This window comes from Myodes glareolus, chromosome 8 (assembly GCF_982192425.1).
Source record: "Myodes glareolus chromosome 8, mMyoGla1.1, whole genome shotgun sequence".
In the NCBI taxonomy this organism is placed as follows: domain Eukaryota; kingdom Metazoa; phylum Chordata; class Mammalia; order Rodentia; family Cricetidae; genus Myodes; species Myodes glareolus.
The window spans coordinates 19155079-19173955 of record NC_142033.1 but is presented as its reverse complement, the minus strand read 5'-3'; the positions used below and the strand labels follow the sequence as shown (position 1 = coordinate 19173955).

The following is an 18877-nucleotide window of genomic DNA, read 5'->3' as shown; positions in this document are numbered from 1 at the left end:
TGGGGTCATTTCCTTGTCAGTTAGAAACCTGATGCAAGGGAAACTTGCACGAATCTATAAGAATGAGCCCAGCTAAGACTACTAGCAATAGTGTATGCATAGCCTGAACAGGACATCTCCTGTGTATAGACTACCTCGATTGTCATAAGAAAGCCTTCATCCAGTAACTGATGGATACAGATGAAGAGACCCACAGTCAAAATTAGGCCAACAATGGGGATTCTCGCTGAAGAGAAGATTGTGGGAGCCAGAGGGGTAAAGGACATCACAGGAAAACCCACAGAAACAACTGAGCTGGCTCATAGGAACACACAGTGTATGAACCAACAACCAGGGAGCCTCCATGGGGAACACCTAAAACCTCTACATACATGTGTCATCTGTGTAGCTTGGTCTATTTGTGAGACTCATAACAATGGGGTCAGGGGCTCTCTCTAATGTTTTGAATGGTTCTTGAACCCTAGTCCTTATATTGGCTCACCTTGCCCAGACTAAATATAAGAGGTACTTCGTCTCACTGCAGCTTGATATGCCATGTTTTGTTTTGATAACCATGGGAGGTCTGCCCCATTTCAAACAGAAATAGAGGAGGAATGAATTGAAGGGAAGCAGGTGGGGGTGGGGGTTGGGAAGGGAGCAGGAAGAGTCCTGCATCAGGATGTAAAACAAATGTATTAATTAACTTAATGAATACATACAGAGCAAAATGTGAAAAGAAGATGTTAGAATAACTTTCAGTTTTGTTCAATGGAGATAAGGAACTGGTTCACAGGTTGTCAAGAGACCTTGTAGACTTACTTCTCTGTAGCTATCGTAGTGGAGGTGTCTCTAGCTGGGTATAGTCTTGGAGACTGTGGACTCCGGTTCCACACATTAGGCATGTTACATGCAAAAGGATGATACTGAGGAGCTTGTCTCGACTTCACTCTCTTCCAGAGTTGATGCAGAATGTTTAGGATCCCCGACTCTCAGCCCAGTCTCATTTCCATCTACTACTTCTTTTTGTTAGGAAGCAAGGCTTTAGGCCTTAGTTCCCCTAAAATCCAATTTCAAAAGGAATTTTTGTTATACTTCATCCTTCTGACAATCATTCTTCACAAAATGTCCATCTATTGAGTTTATTTCTAGGAATTTATGATGTCTCTGAATGAATCATTCACATTTTAGTAAGCGTGGTTTCAAGTATCACCTGTCAGGGAAAAAAAGTCTCAATATCAATCGTGATATTTCTATTTGTATTCATAAAATTCCCCCAACATATCATATTTTATTCAATTTATTACGTTTCTCTATTACATGTACAATAACAGATAAATGATTATTTCGTGATAAAATGAATAATAATTTTCTATACGTAATTCTACAGGACCAAGCAACCATGAAGTTCTTCATCTTTACCTGCCTTGTGGCTGTTGCTCTGGCAAAGCATGTGAGTGAGCAGGGATACACGATGCTATGACTTCACTTTTGAATTATGAGAAGAATGAACCTTTTACTATAAGCAAAAAATACAGGCATCATCAACAATGAATAGAAACTGAGTCTGTTACCTTGGTATCTATATCAGTGGTAATATTGATCTTCCCTTTTATAATACACAAGGGAGGACAATCATGCTACAAAGTGTCAACATGAGAAGATGCAGAAGTGTAGACAATAGGAGAAAAGATTTGCTTCCCTTCCAGAGTATGTTGCAATTTTAGTTAGATCTTTCTGGAGAAGCCATTTCTACTTGTCATGTGTTCTGGAAGTATAAGAAAACACCACCATTATAATTTGAATTTTCAAAGCCAGTTGTCATTAAATTGATAGAATTTTGTCATTCTTAATTAAAAGAATAGTTTAGAATTCATGGTGACAAAATATACATGAGGACATATGGATATGGCAAATGGATTCATAGATAAAACACTTAGCACACAAGCACAAAGATGGACTTGAAATTCCCTGGACCCATATAAACTTCCAGTGGGCATTACAGCTGCCAGCCTGGAATTCAAGCATTTGGAAAACAAAGACCATAAGACAGTGAATTCCAGAACAAGCAGACTTGCAAGAGTAGTTCACATCAGGGAACTCTGAATTCAACAGAGAGATATTGTCTCAGTGAATAAGGTAAGACAATATCAGGGAAAATGCCTCAGGTTAGCATGCAGGCACTGACGCTCAGATCACATATGAATGCATGCCCCTGTCTGCATATAAGCACATGAATACACACACACACACACACACACACACACACACACACACACACACACCATAACTATAACAAAAAAATGACTTGAAGGGAAATAAGTATTACTAAGCTTGGATTTGATTACAACTTATTTGCCAAAAAATGAAAAAAGATGATAATAATAATGATGATGATGAAATGACGATGTGATGATGCCATAAAATGAAAAGCACGTAGTAAGAAATACATTTTAAAATATTTGATTAGCACAGTTTGGAGTTCAGTCTACGTATATGGTAGTACCAATAATTTTTGCTTTCAACATTGTCTCAATTCTCATTCTGAACATAGACTTAACTCTCTAGGACACAGAAGGTAATGTATAGAGATAAAATAATAAGATGCATTGTAAGTGGTATACAGGATCAGTACCTTTTTCTTACATTTCGTAATTAGCTTAAACAGTTTCTTTTTAAAAATCACAATAAAAACTCATTCAGCTAACAGTGTATTAATGTAACTAGCAAAAGAGAGCTAAAGTTCTTCAAAAGTGCTTGTGTTGGAGTAGTTCTGTACTGATATTTGAGACTTAGATACCTTTTCAAAGAGAGTTCTTTTGAAATAAATTTGTCTAAGAAATTTTTTTTTATCTAAGTCAATTTTATTTATTCGTGTGTGTGTGTGTGTGTGTGTGTGTGTGTGTGTGCATGCCACAACAACATAAGGAAGTCACAGGACAGCTTATGGGAGTTGGAAAACAGTTCTTGCCTTCCACGTGGTCCTGGAGATGTACTCAGGTAGTCATGGTTGGTAGCAAGCACCTATGCCTGCTGAGTTACTTCACTTGCCTCAGCTTTTGTTTTAAATATCCCTGCAATTTGGTATTAAAAAAGATACACCTTGCCATTTTAAATAAGCTATAAAAAATTAAATCATGCTTTTTTTATTTACATAGGTGGTAAAGGATCAATCCAGTGAGGTAAGGTATTTTATTATGAATACTAATTCTAGCGCCTAATAGTAAATTATATGTCTTTGCCCATTCATATTTTTATGAGTAGCAATAACACCCTACAAATTCATAGGAAAATTAAAGTTTAGCCATTGAAATAAAAAATTACGAGGAAAATAAGCCAAAATATACAACACCATCAAACTTGCATACCTTCCTTCCCCATGCTGATTGTCCCGTCATTCAATAACTCTGACGTCAGTCTAGGACTCCCATTTGTTGTGAATAATTATGGTTATTTGTTACATTTACTTCTGGACTATTAAATACAGACACATTTGCACCTACGTAGGGCTCCAGTCGTTGGGTGCCTTCTTCACATGCTCCACTAACAGATTCTAGTTCAATGGCACCCAACAAATAGCTGTGCTGTTCTGCCAAAATTTTACTTAAAAATAAAAAAAATTCAAAAGATTAAAAAGAAAAAAAAACTGTTCCTCCTCTTTTTGCTGCTGTCATCTCAAAACTCATTACTCTAAAACTCTTGTATTCAGTAGTCAGTGCTCATCAATACTTCTTTGAGAAGTATGGGTAAAGAATTAGAAAGTAATCAAAATGCATTTTCATTTTTTCCTAAGGAATCTACCAGAATCTACCAAGGAGTAAGTCATAGTTTCTTATACTAAACACATTTTAAAGTATTTTCAATTAACATGGCTATAAAATTAATGTCATTTATTTCTTTTCAGAACTATAAGCAGGCCAATGATGCATTCTTCCAAACAGCTCAGGTAAAATTCATTTTTTAATATCTGTGCTGCACATTTGACTGTTATTTGTTCAACTTCGAACTCCAAAAGGTCAATGTATTTACAATCTTAGGCAGCCATTATGCACTAATGTGAAAAGATCCCACAAGGACATCTGCGTCTCATTTCAAAACCACGTTTTAATGGGTTATTTTTATATAACCCCATAAGATGGAGATTGTTAGTATATTTCTTCCTAAGAAAAATGGGTTTTCTCTTACTTCATAAATGATGTAGGGGTAATTTGCATAATTCTTTGTAAATTAGAAATCCCCAAATAAAAATAGGTGAGATAGTGGAAGATTTTTTTGTTCTTCTTAACTATACTTGATTAACAGTGCTTCTATGTGATGTGAAATATCGCTACTATCCCTCAGACCTTCCACAACACCCCTCCTGAAATAAGTCAGAAGGTGGTATCTGGAGGCATCTGAGCATTAATTTGACTCTAGCTGCACTGGAGTCATGTTATTCTATGTTCACAAAAACCCATTTACTTGCATGATTAGGTGGATCCTTCCCATACATTTTTCTGAATGTGGTTAATAATCAGTGACTATAAACCATGATTTAATGTGTACATGGACATTGCTCCGTTCATTTCCCAGCTGTCCAGACCCAAATAATCGCACAGAAACTATATTAATTACAACACCGTCTAGCTCACGCATATTTCTAGCTAGCTCCCATATCTTATATTAACCCATTTCTATTCATCTATGTATCACCAACTGACTGGCTTACAGGTAAGGTTCCAGCATCTTTCTCCTTTGGCAGTTACAGAGCACCTCCCTGACTCCGCCTTCTTTCTCGCTGTATTCAGTTCAATTTCCCTGATTTGCTCTATTCTACCCTGCCATAGGTCAAAGCAACTTCTTTATTAACAAATGCTAATAAAACATATTCACAGAATATACAGAGGAATCTCACATAAGTAATGATTTATCTTTATCCTCTTTCTCATTTTGTATATTAGTAACCCAGTAGGAAATCAATATTTGCTTCTGGAGGGATATTGTTGATAAACCTATCTTCATGTCACTAATTCTTTTGTTTTGCTTTTATTTATCAAGGTCTCTGCTAGCAGTTCATCCAGTGAAGTAAGTTATTATTTCTTCTGTGCTATTTTTGAGAATTAGTGACTTAACCATAGTGTTCTATAATAACTTGATATTACCAAGAAGAGAGATACACATACAAATATTCAATGGAAGAATAGGGTCTCAAAAATATTCCACCATACCTTAAATTGATTAAATTCATAAGATCATTATCTCTTATACCCTGTTCTTTGCTATATATGTGAGTCCATGAGAAGTTGACTCAGGAACTCTGGGTTGGACCAAAAACTCCACATTTTTACTAAAACTTCGATATGATACTATCATATTAAATGTTGAGAGTCATTTCATAGAGTCAAGAGAAGGTTTGGATTGGATATTATGTATGTTGCCAATACCTTCTATGCCTTTGGTTGATAACAATGTTGACAGATTGAAGTATGTTTGAAAAGTGCTGGCAGCAATAAATTAGGTCATAATCTGGAGCCTTATGACCTTGGGTGGTGCCTAAACTCTTCACAGCCAATGTCTCAGGAAATAGGTCTCAGCCTTTCTTTAAATTTAAGTCTCAGTCTCAGACTGGGAGCTTCCAACAGTATCTGTCATGAACCAAGCCCCCAAATGCTTAGTTGATCCACTTTCCAACATGCAAGCCCCATCTGCTGGTTCCTCTCTCCTACATTATTCAGGACGGGACTCAGAATCTAAATCTATAACAACATAACCCAGGTTGGCCTGTATAGCAATCCTACTGCCCCTCTTTACAGGGTTTGCTGGGTTACAAGCATAAGTTAACTTCATGGCTGGTCTTATTTATTTATTTTTATCACTTGCTGGCATTTTTTTAAAAAATTATGACTAATGTAGTACTAATAAAGTATTGAATTAAAATGTATTTTAATTATGCTAGTACATTTGTAGAGATAAAAGAAATTTAGAAAGTTCTGATAAATATTTAGCTTATTTCATTCTTAAATGTCTTAATATCTTAGTACTGGGTGGTTGGATTCTGAATATTTAAATAAGTGCCCCTGACGGCCTACTAAAATCATTTATATTTAACTATTGCTATATAATTCAAGTAAAGCTACTTTCATTTTTTTTCCTTTAGGAATCTGCTGAGGAAATCAATGATGTAAGCATTTATAATTCAACTAAGTTATTTTATTAGCAACATTTCTGTCTGTATCTCTCTGATATGTGCAATGTTTTCCACAGAAAATTGTGCAGACTGAAGAACAAAAGGTCAACCTGAATGAGCAGGTAGGTTTGTCATGATCGTGTCATTTCTTCCCAATAAAATATTTAATATCAAATTTTGACAAAACTGTTACCATATATGTGAATAATATCTTTAAAATATGGAATTTAAACAAAAAACAGACAGTCTTACTAAATTTTAAAACTCAGAAAAAGTGTTTTAACTGTTTTCCCTCAGATATCTACATAACAAATCATTCATATAATTAGTCAAAATGCTTCTCTTTGAACAAATAAAAAGATAGATAACTTAAGGTCAAAGGCTACTAAATGTTCTCATCCTGAGGAACAAATGGTGATGAAGCCCATTGCCATGAGACATCAGAATGTGCAGAGGAAGAAAGAATGAGAGGACTGAAACCAGGCAAATTCCTTCCCAACGTTAACTCCTTGAGCAGTTACTGGACTCCTCCAGCTCCATCTCCTTAGCCCAAGAGAACCATGGTCACCACAGCAGCAGGTTTTTCAAAGGACGTTAGAGGACAGCTGCTAGCTGTGTAATAGACATTTACAAAGATAAATAAACAAAAACCCAGTCATTGTTTTTATACAAGAAGGAAAATCCTTTTTAAGACTATTGTAGCAAAATAGCACATTGCACTATTAAAAACAAGGTAAAATAATCTATTCTAAACAAATAGTTATCTTAAAAACTCTTTTCTCACACCATGTCTAGACCCTGAGAGTACTGTACCCTTATACCATTTCATTTATCAGTGCATCTGACCTGACAACCAAAGATACATCGACGTTCTTCTACACATATACTCTATTATTATCTGTGTGAACTGAAAAGTCTCTGAAAATAAATGCACTTTTTTATGTGGTCTCATCTTTAACACAATATTTGTAGGCAACTAGCCACAGCCAAATAAAACTGTATCATTCCAGGAGGGGCATTTAGATAGGTGTAGTATATAAGCCACTGCATCCATCAGCTCACATGATTACTGAAACAGTGATGCTGTAAGATATTCAGAAGTTACACTATAACAAAGAAAATAGAAATATCACTATTTCAGGGAGCAGGCATCACACTTCCTGAGACAAATGTAAAGAGAAAAAGAAATAGCAATGTCTACTCCCTAGACAACTCTTAATTTCTATATTTTTGTAGCATTTTGCCCTTTACGTAAAAACTTTCTTCTGGAACCCTAACCTAATAATGACTTCCATTCTAAAATTCACTTCATTCACTTTTACATTGCATTACGAAACAAAATGTCTTTTGCTTAGTAAACCTTAGTAACTAAAAATAAAGTTCTGATATTTATATAGATTTGATTTCATACAGATACACTCTGACCCATAGAGAACAGTCGCTACATAAATGCTGGTACATTCATTCCCTTCTAGAAAAAAATCAAGCAGTTTTCCAAGGACCTTTCCTGCTCCCAGTTTTGCACACCTGTTTCCCAACAGCAGATCAATTTGAACCAGTGGGCCCAGGGTAAGGCCATCCGTAACATTCCCAACCAGGTGAGTGGAGCATTTTTATTTGTGTTGTTTTTGCTACTACTTCCACTTGAAAACTAATTAGCTGAAGTAAAAAGTTCCAATCTGTTTAAATACAGAAAGTAAAAACCAAATGAATTTTCATAACATTTTCTGGAATGTAAATTAAAACAAGCCATAGAGACAAATTGCTATTTAAGCACTATTAATAATTTTTAAAAAGGTAAATTATATATAAATCTCATAAATATGCATTTATGTATGATATGATGTGGTTATGACAGTACATCTGAGAAGCTGAGAATATTTTGTTTTGAAAAGTAATCATCCATCCAATTGTTAAAGTCCTGTTTGATGTTGCCATTTCAATAAGGCTTTTGGCATAGAGAGGTCTTTGAAACGGAAGTAATAAGTGTCATGTAGCAAACAATGCAGGAGGTAGGATCTTACCTATAGCTGAGGTATGAAATCTGGTGTACAGGGAGTCAGCTGCTGAACTACCAAAAATAAGCTATAAGGTATATGACCTTGCAGACCTGACCACCCTCGTCTGTTTCTTGTGTTTGGAGTGTGCATTGCTTTTCTAACTCTCCCCTAGAAAGTAAGAAGACATCACTATCATTAAACCAAATAAGCTTTGATGTATTGTATTGATTGCCGGATGATTATGAAACATCTTAAACAATAAAATCCTGTGCATCTGAAATAGAAAGGTTTTGGGGTTTTATTATGTCCAGGAGATGGCAGCATTGGGAAGAAAAGACTGTAGATCTCAGCTGTTAGCCAACAATCAAATGGACGATTTTCCCCCTCCAGAGCAGAACAAGAAATTAGTTAGTGCATAAATCCTTCTCACAATAATAATATTGCATGTTTTTGTGTTTGAATATCTCATATATGAGTAATGAGTTTGCATCTTTTCCTTCCTTCTCCGTCCCATTCCTCAAATTAATGAACTTTTAATCTTTAATAAATTGTGACTTACAAAGCATAGACATATATTTATGTACATATGTAACCTCCTGGATTTTGCTACCCCACTGGGAGGTTTTTCTTGTATATATACAACTTTAAAAAGAAGGTACTTTATGATATTTTATAGGTAGTGCATTAGTTTCTTCTTTCTCGGTTACCACTAGTCTTAATAACTGCCTTTTATGATTCTGTTTGATATTTGTCTCTTAAAAACTGCTTTGCTTGATTGGAGTAAATATCAGTTTATAAGCAAGTAGTAAATATTCCATTGCTTTGTCACATTTTAATTCTTAAGCTACTTATACCAATAAAACGTTTGGTCGTTTCTTCTAGACTCGAGAATGTAGGTGATACCTGCTTCATATCATTGTTTTCAACATTTATTTAACTAGGTATATATTACCTTAACTGTGAAATATATAAGAATGTTAAAATGTTACAGCATTCTTTATCGTATTTCCATAGACAGGACTCTACAATTTTAAATATGGCAATGCTATCATACATAACTACACCCTAAAAGAACTCTCAAAATAAGAAATACATCTGGAAAAAGTATGTTTTTCAAATGTAGAATCATTTGTATGCAGTTATTACACTTGGCAATGAGTTTGTTTTTTTTTTAAAGACAGCACCAATTGAAGTAAGTTACCCCAAGAAAGGGATATTCTACCTGTCTATCTAAGTAGGTCACACACTGAAGCAGTTATGTGTTTTTAGAGCAAGAATAAGACACCACCTCTGAGTTAAATTTTTTCCCACAATGAAAAAAATTCAATACCAGATAACTCCACTGAAGAATTCTTTATTAAAATTATTTTATGTAAACGGGTAGATTTATAGAAACATACAATTTTATATAACATTGATAAAAAAAAACTCTATGGGGACAGAATAAAGCAGTAACATTTAAATTTGGCAAGAGATAGTTACACAGCACTGGATCAGAAAGAAAATAGCCAGTGCTGCCTCTTTCGTTGGCAGTCACTGAACAGAGTTATGGCGTCCATCCACAGCTTTCTGAGCTGTACTTCTCAAATCTGGAATCAAGTTCCCATATCAGTGCTGGTTTCAAAAGCTTTCTACTGATGTCATGTGCCCCTTGCCTAAAGGCACCTGGAGTGCCATCCAACAACTGACCCCTGTGCCCTACTTATGATGAGTGAGAAGGACACTAAAATAAGTAATATTTTACTACAGAAATAATTTGGTGTATTATTTTTATTTCTTTTTCTAAGGAATCCATCAGCATCATTGTGCAGGTGAGTCATGACTATCAAAATTTCATAAACTTTTAAAGTTTTGTTTTTAATTTTGTAGTTGCTTATTAGAATAGAGTTGTAGCATGAAAGCCTGAAGAATTAAGTTGATGAACCAAGTTATTTCCCATGAGAAATGAAATCTTGTTTTTTAGTGGTTTTAATAGTTATAAAACCCTAACAGTTTTAAACGTATTGTTATTAGATTTTCTTTTTTTGTTGTTTTTTTGTTTTTTTTTAGTTTGTAATCTTTTTTTCCCAAAGTTTATTAAATTATAAAAGTTTCCATGTCCGCCCCTCCTCCCAACACCCTCCCACTCCCCCTACTCCCTCTCCTCCTCCCTCTCCATCCCTAAGAGCAGTCAGGGTTTCCTGCCCTGTGGGTAATTCAAGTTCCTCCCCGCTCCCTCCAGGTCCAGGAAGGTGAGTATCCAAACAGACTGGATCCCAAAAATACAGTATATGCAGAGGAAACAAGTCCCAGTGTCATTGTCAATGGCTTTTCAGAAAGACTCCGGGCCAGCCACATTCAGAGAATCTGGTTGGATCACGTGCTCGTTCAGTCCCAGTCCAACTGGCCTTGGTGAACTCTCATTAGATCAGTCCCCTTGTATCAGTGGATGATTAAGCAACCATTTACCAACTTTTTCTGAAATTGTCTCTCATACAAATTGTACATAAAGATCACTCAAGGCATAGATATAGATATTTCATATGTAAATACTTATTTAGAATAATTGAAACAAGAGGATGCTATTTAAAATGGTTTCGTATGCTAATAAAAATAAACACATGAATTTATCCATTTATTTAAAGCACAAACAAGCAATATTTCACCTAAAAGATTCTAGATATTAGGAAAAATGAGTAAAATAGGCAAACTCAATTTAGAGTGAATACTCAAATAAAAAAAGTGCTTCTATTATCTTGAGAAACTCAGACATAATTCACTGAACAAATCATTATGCATGTGTGTGTCAGATGGACAAATGTTGCTGTATCTAAGAATAAATTTGGCAAAGTATAATCAGCATGTATGTCACATATGTGTTTGCTTTCTTTAAGGAAATCCTGAAGAAGATTATTGATTTGGTAAGTTTTTTTATTTTAGTTTTATGCAGTCGAATGTGGCTTAAAATGTTTATAATATGAAGGAAAAGCATGCATAGAAAGGTCATTTATTGATAATATTATTTTAGATGTGTTAAAATAAATTTTTACTCGTTTATTATTCAAAATCTTACCTTTAGTTGCCTATGATTCTGTCAATTAAAATTTTAAATTATTTGTACTTGTATACATTTTAATTTTCAGTATTTTACAATTGGTTTTATTACATTCTTTGTTGCTGGCTTCATTTTACCTGCCACAATAATGATTGTGTTGGTATAAGAACTTTCACGTCAGGTGAAAGTTTATAATTCTGAGTCATTACAAATGTAATTATCTCTTACCCTCAAACTTTTATATCCGATTTATTTCTGAAGGACATTTCTACTAATTCATCTAGTGAAATGATTACATCTTCTGATAAATCAAAAATTAACCAGTAGATTTAAAAGATCACAGTTTTCTGCATTTACAATTTCTAATAAATTTCCCATCTTACTAATATATATTTATATCATATATCAATATTGATTTATATATTTATATACATGATATAAATATTCCTGATAATGAGAATTCCTTGTATAATTCAATTAGTATATACATAATCATAAATCTCATATTGCACCTTTCAATTTCAAGAAAATATTCAAAACCAAATTCAAGACAATAAATTACATTTTATTTTTATTTTAATATGAATGTGTCTCTGAAAATAAATATGTGTCTATTTTTTAAATTAGTACTTGAGAAAATATCTGATGATCAAAGAGTAGTTAGAAATCTCAGGCTAGACATATTTTATTTTAAATTATTTAGATTTTAAGTACCCACATAATAATACAGCCTCTATCTAATAGGTTGACAGGACCTAATTTCTCAAAATTAAGATGTCTCAGTGATTAGTGTCAAACTCCAACATTTACTGCGTCTAAAGCCATCGGTGCTCCAGTGAACCAATGCAGGCTTTGTAGTCAGGAAAGTGAACTACCTGTCCTGTTACCCTACTCTTTACAATACAGTGCTTTTAATTACTTCATTCTTGTTACCTACCATATCTTTGTCTGAAAATAATATAGGAATAAACTAGATACTCTAAAGATTTTTGTGTCATATAAACTGTGCAATAGAATACTGGAGACACAAAAGTGATTTCATCAAATCTACCTCTCTACCAATGATGTGTCACAACTATAGATCCACCATTCATTCACTCACTGGAAATTAAAAATAAAACTTCCCATTTGTAAGAACTAGAATGCCCCAGCAGGAAGTTGTATTTATCCTCTGAACTTCTGATGTTAAAGTAAAGTCAGAAAGCTTTAAAGATCTTGAGAGGAACTATACACAAGGTTTATGGCATGGGCTATTCTGAAAGCATTACAAAATATTCTAGATGGTAATTCTGTATTGCAAATGATGCTAAGAGACTAACAATCATATCAGAGGCATAGATCCCAGGGAATAAGTCATGACACATCATTCTGAAACTCTCAGATTATAAAGGTCATACACGCAAACATAAGTGAAAAGTTGAGAAATTCATCAGGATTATTAAAATGTTCTTATTTCATTCTGACATACAAATTTTCTCCTTAATCTTTCAAATTTTTGTGTCTGTGTATAATTACTAAGATTACTTAAATTTTATAGTACACTCTGTAACACAAAAATGGTTACGTTGATTTTGATACTGGAAAATTTTTTATTTAGAGGGTTCTTGAAATAATTTAGAAAGTGCCTATGAAGCTGAAGTTAGAATTTACTAGCTTCTGTTCCTCTGTTTTTGAAGCTAAGAGGAGAGTATTGAGTGGTTTTTTTTTATATGTTTATATTCCTTTTAGATCGAGAATAACCAAATTCATCAGTTCATCATCCCCCAGTTCCCCCAGGCTGTTCATCAACAGCAGATGCCTGTGACCTACTGGAATAGGCCATACACCTACCCATATGCTCCCTATGTGGTATGTGCACTGTGAAAACTGATAAAACATAATATTAGCATATAAATCATACAATTAAATACAATAAAAATTGTAATTGTTGGCTTTGCAAGAAAAGTTATGCAGTAACATGAAATATTCTTTACACAAAATAAAATAGTTTAAATTTAAATTTTCAAGGACATCTAAAAATCATATTATTTAATCTAAGTACTTAGAATTGTATCAAGAATAGTAATTGTTGATTGTAACAATCATCAATAACAAAGACCTGCATTGATATTGTATTTGATTTCTTACATAGAGCATTTTCCAGGAAAATGAAAGACTAAGAAGTAGACAAAATTCATTCCTTTTAATTTGTATTATTTTAATTATATGTAGCTTGTATGCCTGTGTGGATATGTGCCTGTGAATGCACGTGCCCACAATGAGTGGAGGCACTGGATCTCCCTAGTACTGGAACTATAGGCAGTTATGAACTGCACAGCATGGTTACTCTGGTTCTTTGACAGAAAAATACAAAGTCTTAATTATTGAGCCTTCTCTATATCTCGAGTTTTTGAGAATTAATATCCTCTAGGTTACTCTAGCTATTTATTGAGGTAGAAACATTGAGTATTATTAATTTTAATTTTACAAAAGACTTCAAAAGTTAAAGGAACAGAGTGAATGTGAAGTTGTACTAATTGGTTTTACCTCCAACCACTTAATAAAAGCCCAGGGCTTGGGACGCTTTTCCTCCAGTGCCAAACAGAGTAAACTATGGAACAAGAAACTAAAATTTTGTATAAATATTAGCGATTTGACTTTAAAAACTTTAGATTTGAGTCCCATATGTGACAGTTATCTTCAGCATACTTCCAACTTTTGCTTCTTGGATTGTGTTCCTGGGCATGAAGTAATCATTAGACAAGCTTTAGTATAGAAAGTAAAATTCATACTTTAGGTTCAATGTGTTAGATGCTTAAAGAAGATGTAAGATCCATTAGGTGAAATACAAATATCCTTAGGGAGTTAAAATGCTTGTACTTCCTTCTTGTTTAAGAGATACTGCTAAGAATCTTGAATTAACTTCTGCATCCGAGCCATAGGTAATACATTTTGGCCCTGGACATAAGCAATGCTTTTAGCAACACCTAAAGCTTTGCATGCAACAGCAGGAGAAAAATCACACTTCAACTGTGTACCAAAACTTCACTGATGTATTTTAAGTTTTGTTCTAAATTTTTGATTTGCCAATAAGTTATCTGTGTAACTTGCATACATATGCTAAATATGGGTACTTAAAAATAAATTATACAAAAATTCCTTTGTTGAACAGAATTGATTCAAACAGAAGTAATTACATCGGGCAGAAATTGTCAAAAACATAAGTGGCCATATTTGTATATACTTGATATTTTCTCTTTACATTTCACACAAAATGTTTTCCTTGAAGAAGATATATTCATCCAGCTTTTGTACAGAGACATTGATAGGTTGTTATGAAGATTTATTTCTATGTATTTTCTTTTTTTTAAATTTTAAGCCATGTATAATAATATTTCCTTCTTAGCATCTAAGTGATGGATCTGGTAGTGTAAATATTTCTCAATTATTGGAAAAATTATATATAATACCTTTTATAAAATGTATTGAAGAATTTAGACCCTAAGTATCATTTAGACAATCAATAATTATTGATAGCTACTTTGACAGCATTAGTATATCAAATTACTTTGTCATCAATTAGTGTTAATTATGAAGAATTATATCTGGTCACTCAGTATGTTTGAATGTTCATATAAATAAGAAATATCTATGCATATTGTATATATTTTGATAGTACATATATTTTAATAATCTATTATTTTCTCTTTGTTCATAGGTTTAAGTAGAAAATTGATTTCTGCATAATTTCCCCATCCATCATATCATCTCCTATTACCAACATTCCCTTATATGCTTCTTTAAAAGACAACAATATTGAGCCAAAATAAAGTGTGAGAGTGTGATATTTTCTGTGTTGTTAATTCTCTTTCTTTGTAAATTGCATTGGATGTGCCAGTTTTAGATTATGGAACTATTTTGACTGTGTTGCCTAGTTGAGGTTCTTTCAGTACCAATTCTGAGATAAGAACCAAAATATCTCTTGCCAAAACATCAAAATTTTAAATGCATTTCACTATATGATCTTTTCACTCAGTTTCATCATACATTGAGACCAGGTTACTCTTACTGAAACAACCAGTTCTATGAAAATACAACTTAACCAACCATGAAGGGAGAGCACTGAAATAATTCTGTAAAACTGGGGCCATTAATTATAAGTGGTTCTATTTTATCTTTGAATGCTTGCAAATTTATTGGCTTCAATCGATTCCATGTCCTTACCAGTGGGCACCGATTCTTTAATTTTCCTTCCTTCTGCATCTATAAATACCACCGTACTCCAAGATTTTATCAGAGTTCTCACAGTAGCCATACCCAGTAGTTGAGCAGATATGAACCTGAAGAAATGAGTCAGTATCTAAGAACTGAAACATTAAAAGAACTCTCAAGAGTTTAGACTTCTCTGAACAAACATTAAGTGCCTATAATATGGTGAGCAACTCTGCAGATGTTTTATGTCATAAGCACAGACTCCATCTCATCATGCTCACATTTTAATCACTGAAATAAAATAACGAAGAAGAAGAGCTAGAGGTGATGTGGTATGTGGTGCTGACATCACTGAGGAAGAACACACAGAGCAACGGGAGGCACTTTTAGAAAATGCAAGCAAGTAAAATGTTTACAGAAGCTGGGAAAACTTGGAGAAGTGAAGTGAGAATTATATCTGAAGGAGCTAGGAATATAATTCCAACAAGAGAAACAGTGAAAGCAAATTCATACAAGTATATGAAGGAAGTACATGAAAAATGTTGGTAAGCCCATTGTCAGAACATTAGAGAATAAAAAGAAATTTATAAAAATGCATCAGTGAGGCAGAGGTGTAAATCATCATGGCATTGAAACTGGCATTAATAAGCTGATTTGATGTGGTATATCATTAAAAATCATTTCCAAAAGAAAGTTGTTAATATAATATTCATTTTGGGAAAGTGGAAAGCAGGAGGCTACTGTCCAATTACTTAAGGTTTCTCCTCTCACATTCACTTGGTTTTGTTTCCCTTTCCGTCATCTGGACTTTACCACAGACTTTTTAAAATTAGCTTATTTAATAGTGCACATTGCCTTTCTACCATTGATCAATTGAAGTATTGAATATTCCTGCTTTCATAAAACAGAATTCTACAACACTATAAACCAGGCTCTAAATTGCAAATCATAAAAATAATCTTCTAACATTACAACTATTACTCTGCCCATTTGAGTTTTTGAAATATTCCTGAGCATCAAAAAGTTTTAAAAAAATATTTCCTCACTGGTGCTAAAACTAACTTCCACCTCACTCTTTTCTAAAACATTTAACAGCTTCGCTCTTCTCATAATTTCATTAGGCTCCATTTGACTCAATCTCAGAAAACAATCTTTGTGTTTTGGTGAAACTATCAAAACCACCCAGCATAAGTCACAGCAGACTCTCAATGCGACTTCTCCATAGCATAGGATAAGCATGTATTCACTCTCCTTCAATGAGCTGATACATCACATCCAAAGTTCTGTTTCTCTCATTTAACTCCACACTAAAGCTAGTTCTTCTGATGGGAAGGATGGTGATAAGAGTAACAGAGTAGGACCTTTAAACTTACCTAGCAACTATAATGTGCACTGTTGTTAACACACATGGACTCAACCACAGCAATTAACAAGCAGGCAGTAGAGGAAATTGTAGTTATGTCCGATGCATTACTGTGAGCATGATCATTCTATTAAGCCTTACATCTTAGTAATTCTCCCAGTTCTCTTTCCTTGAGTGCTTCCTCAGTATTTGTTGTATTGACCCTTTCTTTCCACAGTGCAAGGTTCTGCAGGGGTGGCTCATCATTTCTTGATTTTGTGAATATGTCTATTTTTCATTATTTTTCCATTCTAAGAATTTTCATCATCTGCAATCTGATAATACCCAAATCTTTTTTTTATAAAATACTGAGTTTTTATCATCTTTGTTTTAGCTGGAAATAGTTACTTTATATTTCTCAAATTAAAATAAAATCAACATGAATGACTCTTAAATTTCTCTTATGTAAGCTCCTTCCATATAAATTTGTATTTTATTGAAAACTTTCAGATTCATATTATAAAAAAATAAAACATGGTGTTTTATGAATTTATTTGTGTATAAGAGAACAAACTTTGAGGGTCTGGACTACATTCTGTGACCAGATTTCAACTTTTTCATTGGTATAGATAGAAAGCAAAATTTTTCCACTAATTAAAGTAGGCTACAAATAAAACTGAAGTTAGAATAAAATCTTGGCAAATATTGATGTTATGAAACCAATTTTTAAAATCACAATAGCTCTTTGCGGAGTATTTGTCTCTAAATGAAACACTTTTTTTTTTAATTTTCAAAGCATGGAATTGAATCATCAAGGTAAAAACTCTTTCTTTGATTGCAAAGTAGGAAAAAGTCCTTAGCCATAATTCACGCTCCTGAAGCTTCTGTTTATGGAAGATAAAATCTCAAACAAAGAAATGACACTTTATGCTGACTGTCCATTTTTTTCTGGCCATCACATTTCCTGTAATGCTGAATTTCAAAGAGAGAATATTGGGAAACTAGAAAGGGGTCACAGGAACAAAAAGGGCAATCTAGGAGTACGGTGAGGGTAGAACAGATGTGATGTGAACGCAGAATGGAAAATGCCGAAGGGTGATGGTTCAAGCAAGAATGGAGATGGAAGTAAGAGAAAAGAAAGGTTGGATATGGGCTAAGCAAAATGAATGATATATGAGAAACACTGTGGTAGTCCACTACTCTTATGTGGTGTTTATCACAGCAATTAAAAGCAAACTAAGACAGTAACCAATCATGTTTGGACTTGACTTGAAACCTGCTCCAGAGAAGAGAGTTTATGGCAACACTGTAAACCTGTCAAAAGTCCATAAATCAGAGCTAATGGATCCTAGGGAGTAGCCTCCTGCTGGTGATGAAATGGTCATGCTGTCAAACTGCGTTTAAAAAATATTTAAAATTTATTAATGTTTAGACTCATAGATTAGTGCTGCCCTCACCTGGGCAGTGAACCTCCTTCTGTAGTGTTTAGTGTTGAGCATGATAACTGGTAAGAATGCTGAGCATACATGACCATTGATTGAGTGCTCAGCAGTAAATGGGGTGTCTATATCAACACCCTCACTGTCCAAGATTTAAGAATAATCACAAAACAGGGGTGGAAAGAATGTAAGAGCCAGAGTATGGGAGGAGTTCTATGAAATATTGTCTTTTGGACATGTTATGATTGCTGCACTAGTGAACTTACTGCAGCCATTATTACCTATACATGCCATATACACAATCAAGCCAGCAAGATCAGTCAACATTACAACAGGAAGTACTAATTAATTCATTAGTTACATAAAAAGGAAAAAAATAAGCAGAGAAGATATATATATATTGTGTGTATGGGGGTAGTAAAGAAATAAATTATAGGTGGACATGATCAAAATACATTGCTTATATACATGAAAATTAAATTGTCAGAGAATTAACAAAAGGTATTTTATTTGTAAATGGTTAAGCAGAGTCACAGTCTTAATGCTTAAAGTTAAATAGGAACTTAACTGCTTTTAAATCAGTTAGGAAAGTTATTCACAGCAATAGAAGTTTACTTTGGAGTTTCACATCCAAATGCCTTTTAGAATCTTAACTTTTATATAACCTTTTGTCCCATATAACTACTGCCTTGAAGAATGCTTGATACATATGTAAAGAATAAGTAAACA

At 33.8% G+C, this 18877-nt stretch overlaps 1 protein-coding gene across 1 annotated transcript; it reads left to right on the top strand.

Moving 5' to 3' along the window:
• The first annotated feature begins 213 nt into the window (after positions 1–213).
• LOC148121104 (alpha-S2-casein-like A) lies at positions 214–13039 on the top strand. The gene is made up of 7 exons (XM_087909478.1): positions 214–255; positions 1367–1429; positions 6220–6264; positions 7618–7740; positions 9930–9953; positions 11016–11042; positions 12905–13039. Exons 1-7 carry the CDS (start codon positions 214–216, stop codon positions 13037–13039), a joined length of 459 nt encoding a protein of 152 aa, XP_087765604.1.
• Positions 13040–18877: the final 5838 nt, after the last annotated feature.

Excerpts from the sequence above, each read along its gene's own strand:
- LOC148121104 (XM_087909478.1), top strand. The coding sequence starts at position 214 with ATGGGGATTCTCGCTGAAGAGAAGATTGTGGGAGCCAGAGGG. Across the intron at positions 256-1,366 it reads AGATTGTGGGAGCCAGAGGG|GACCAAGCAACCATGAAGTT; the intron begins GTAAAGGACATC and ends GTAATTCTACAG. Across the intron at positions 9,954-11,015 it reads CCATCAGCATCATTGTGCAG|GAAATCCTGAAGAAGATTAT; the intron begins GTGAGTCATGAC and ends GCTTTCTTTAAG.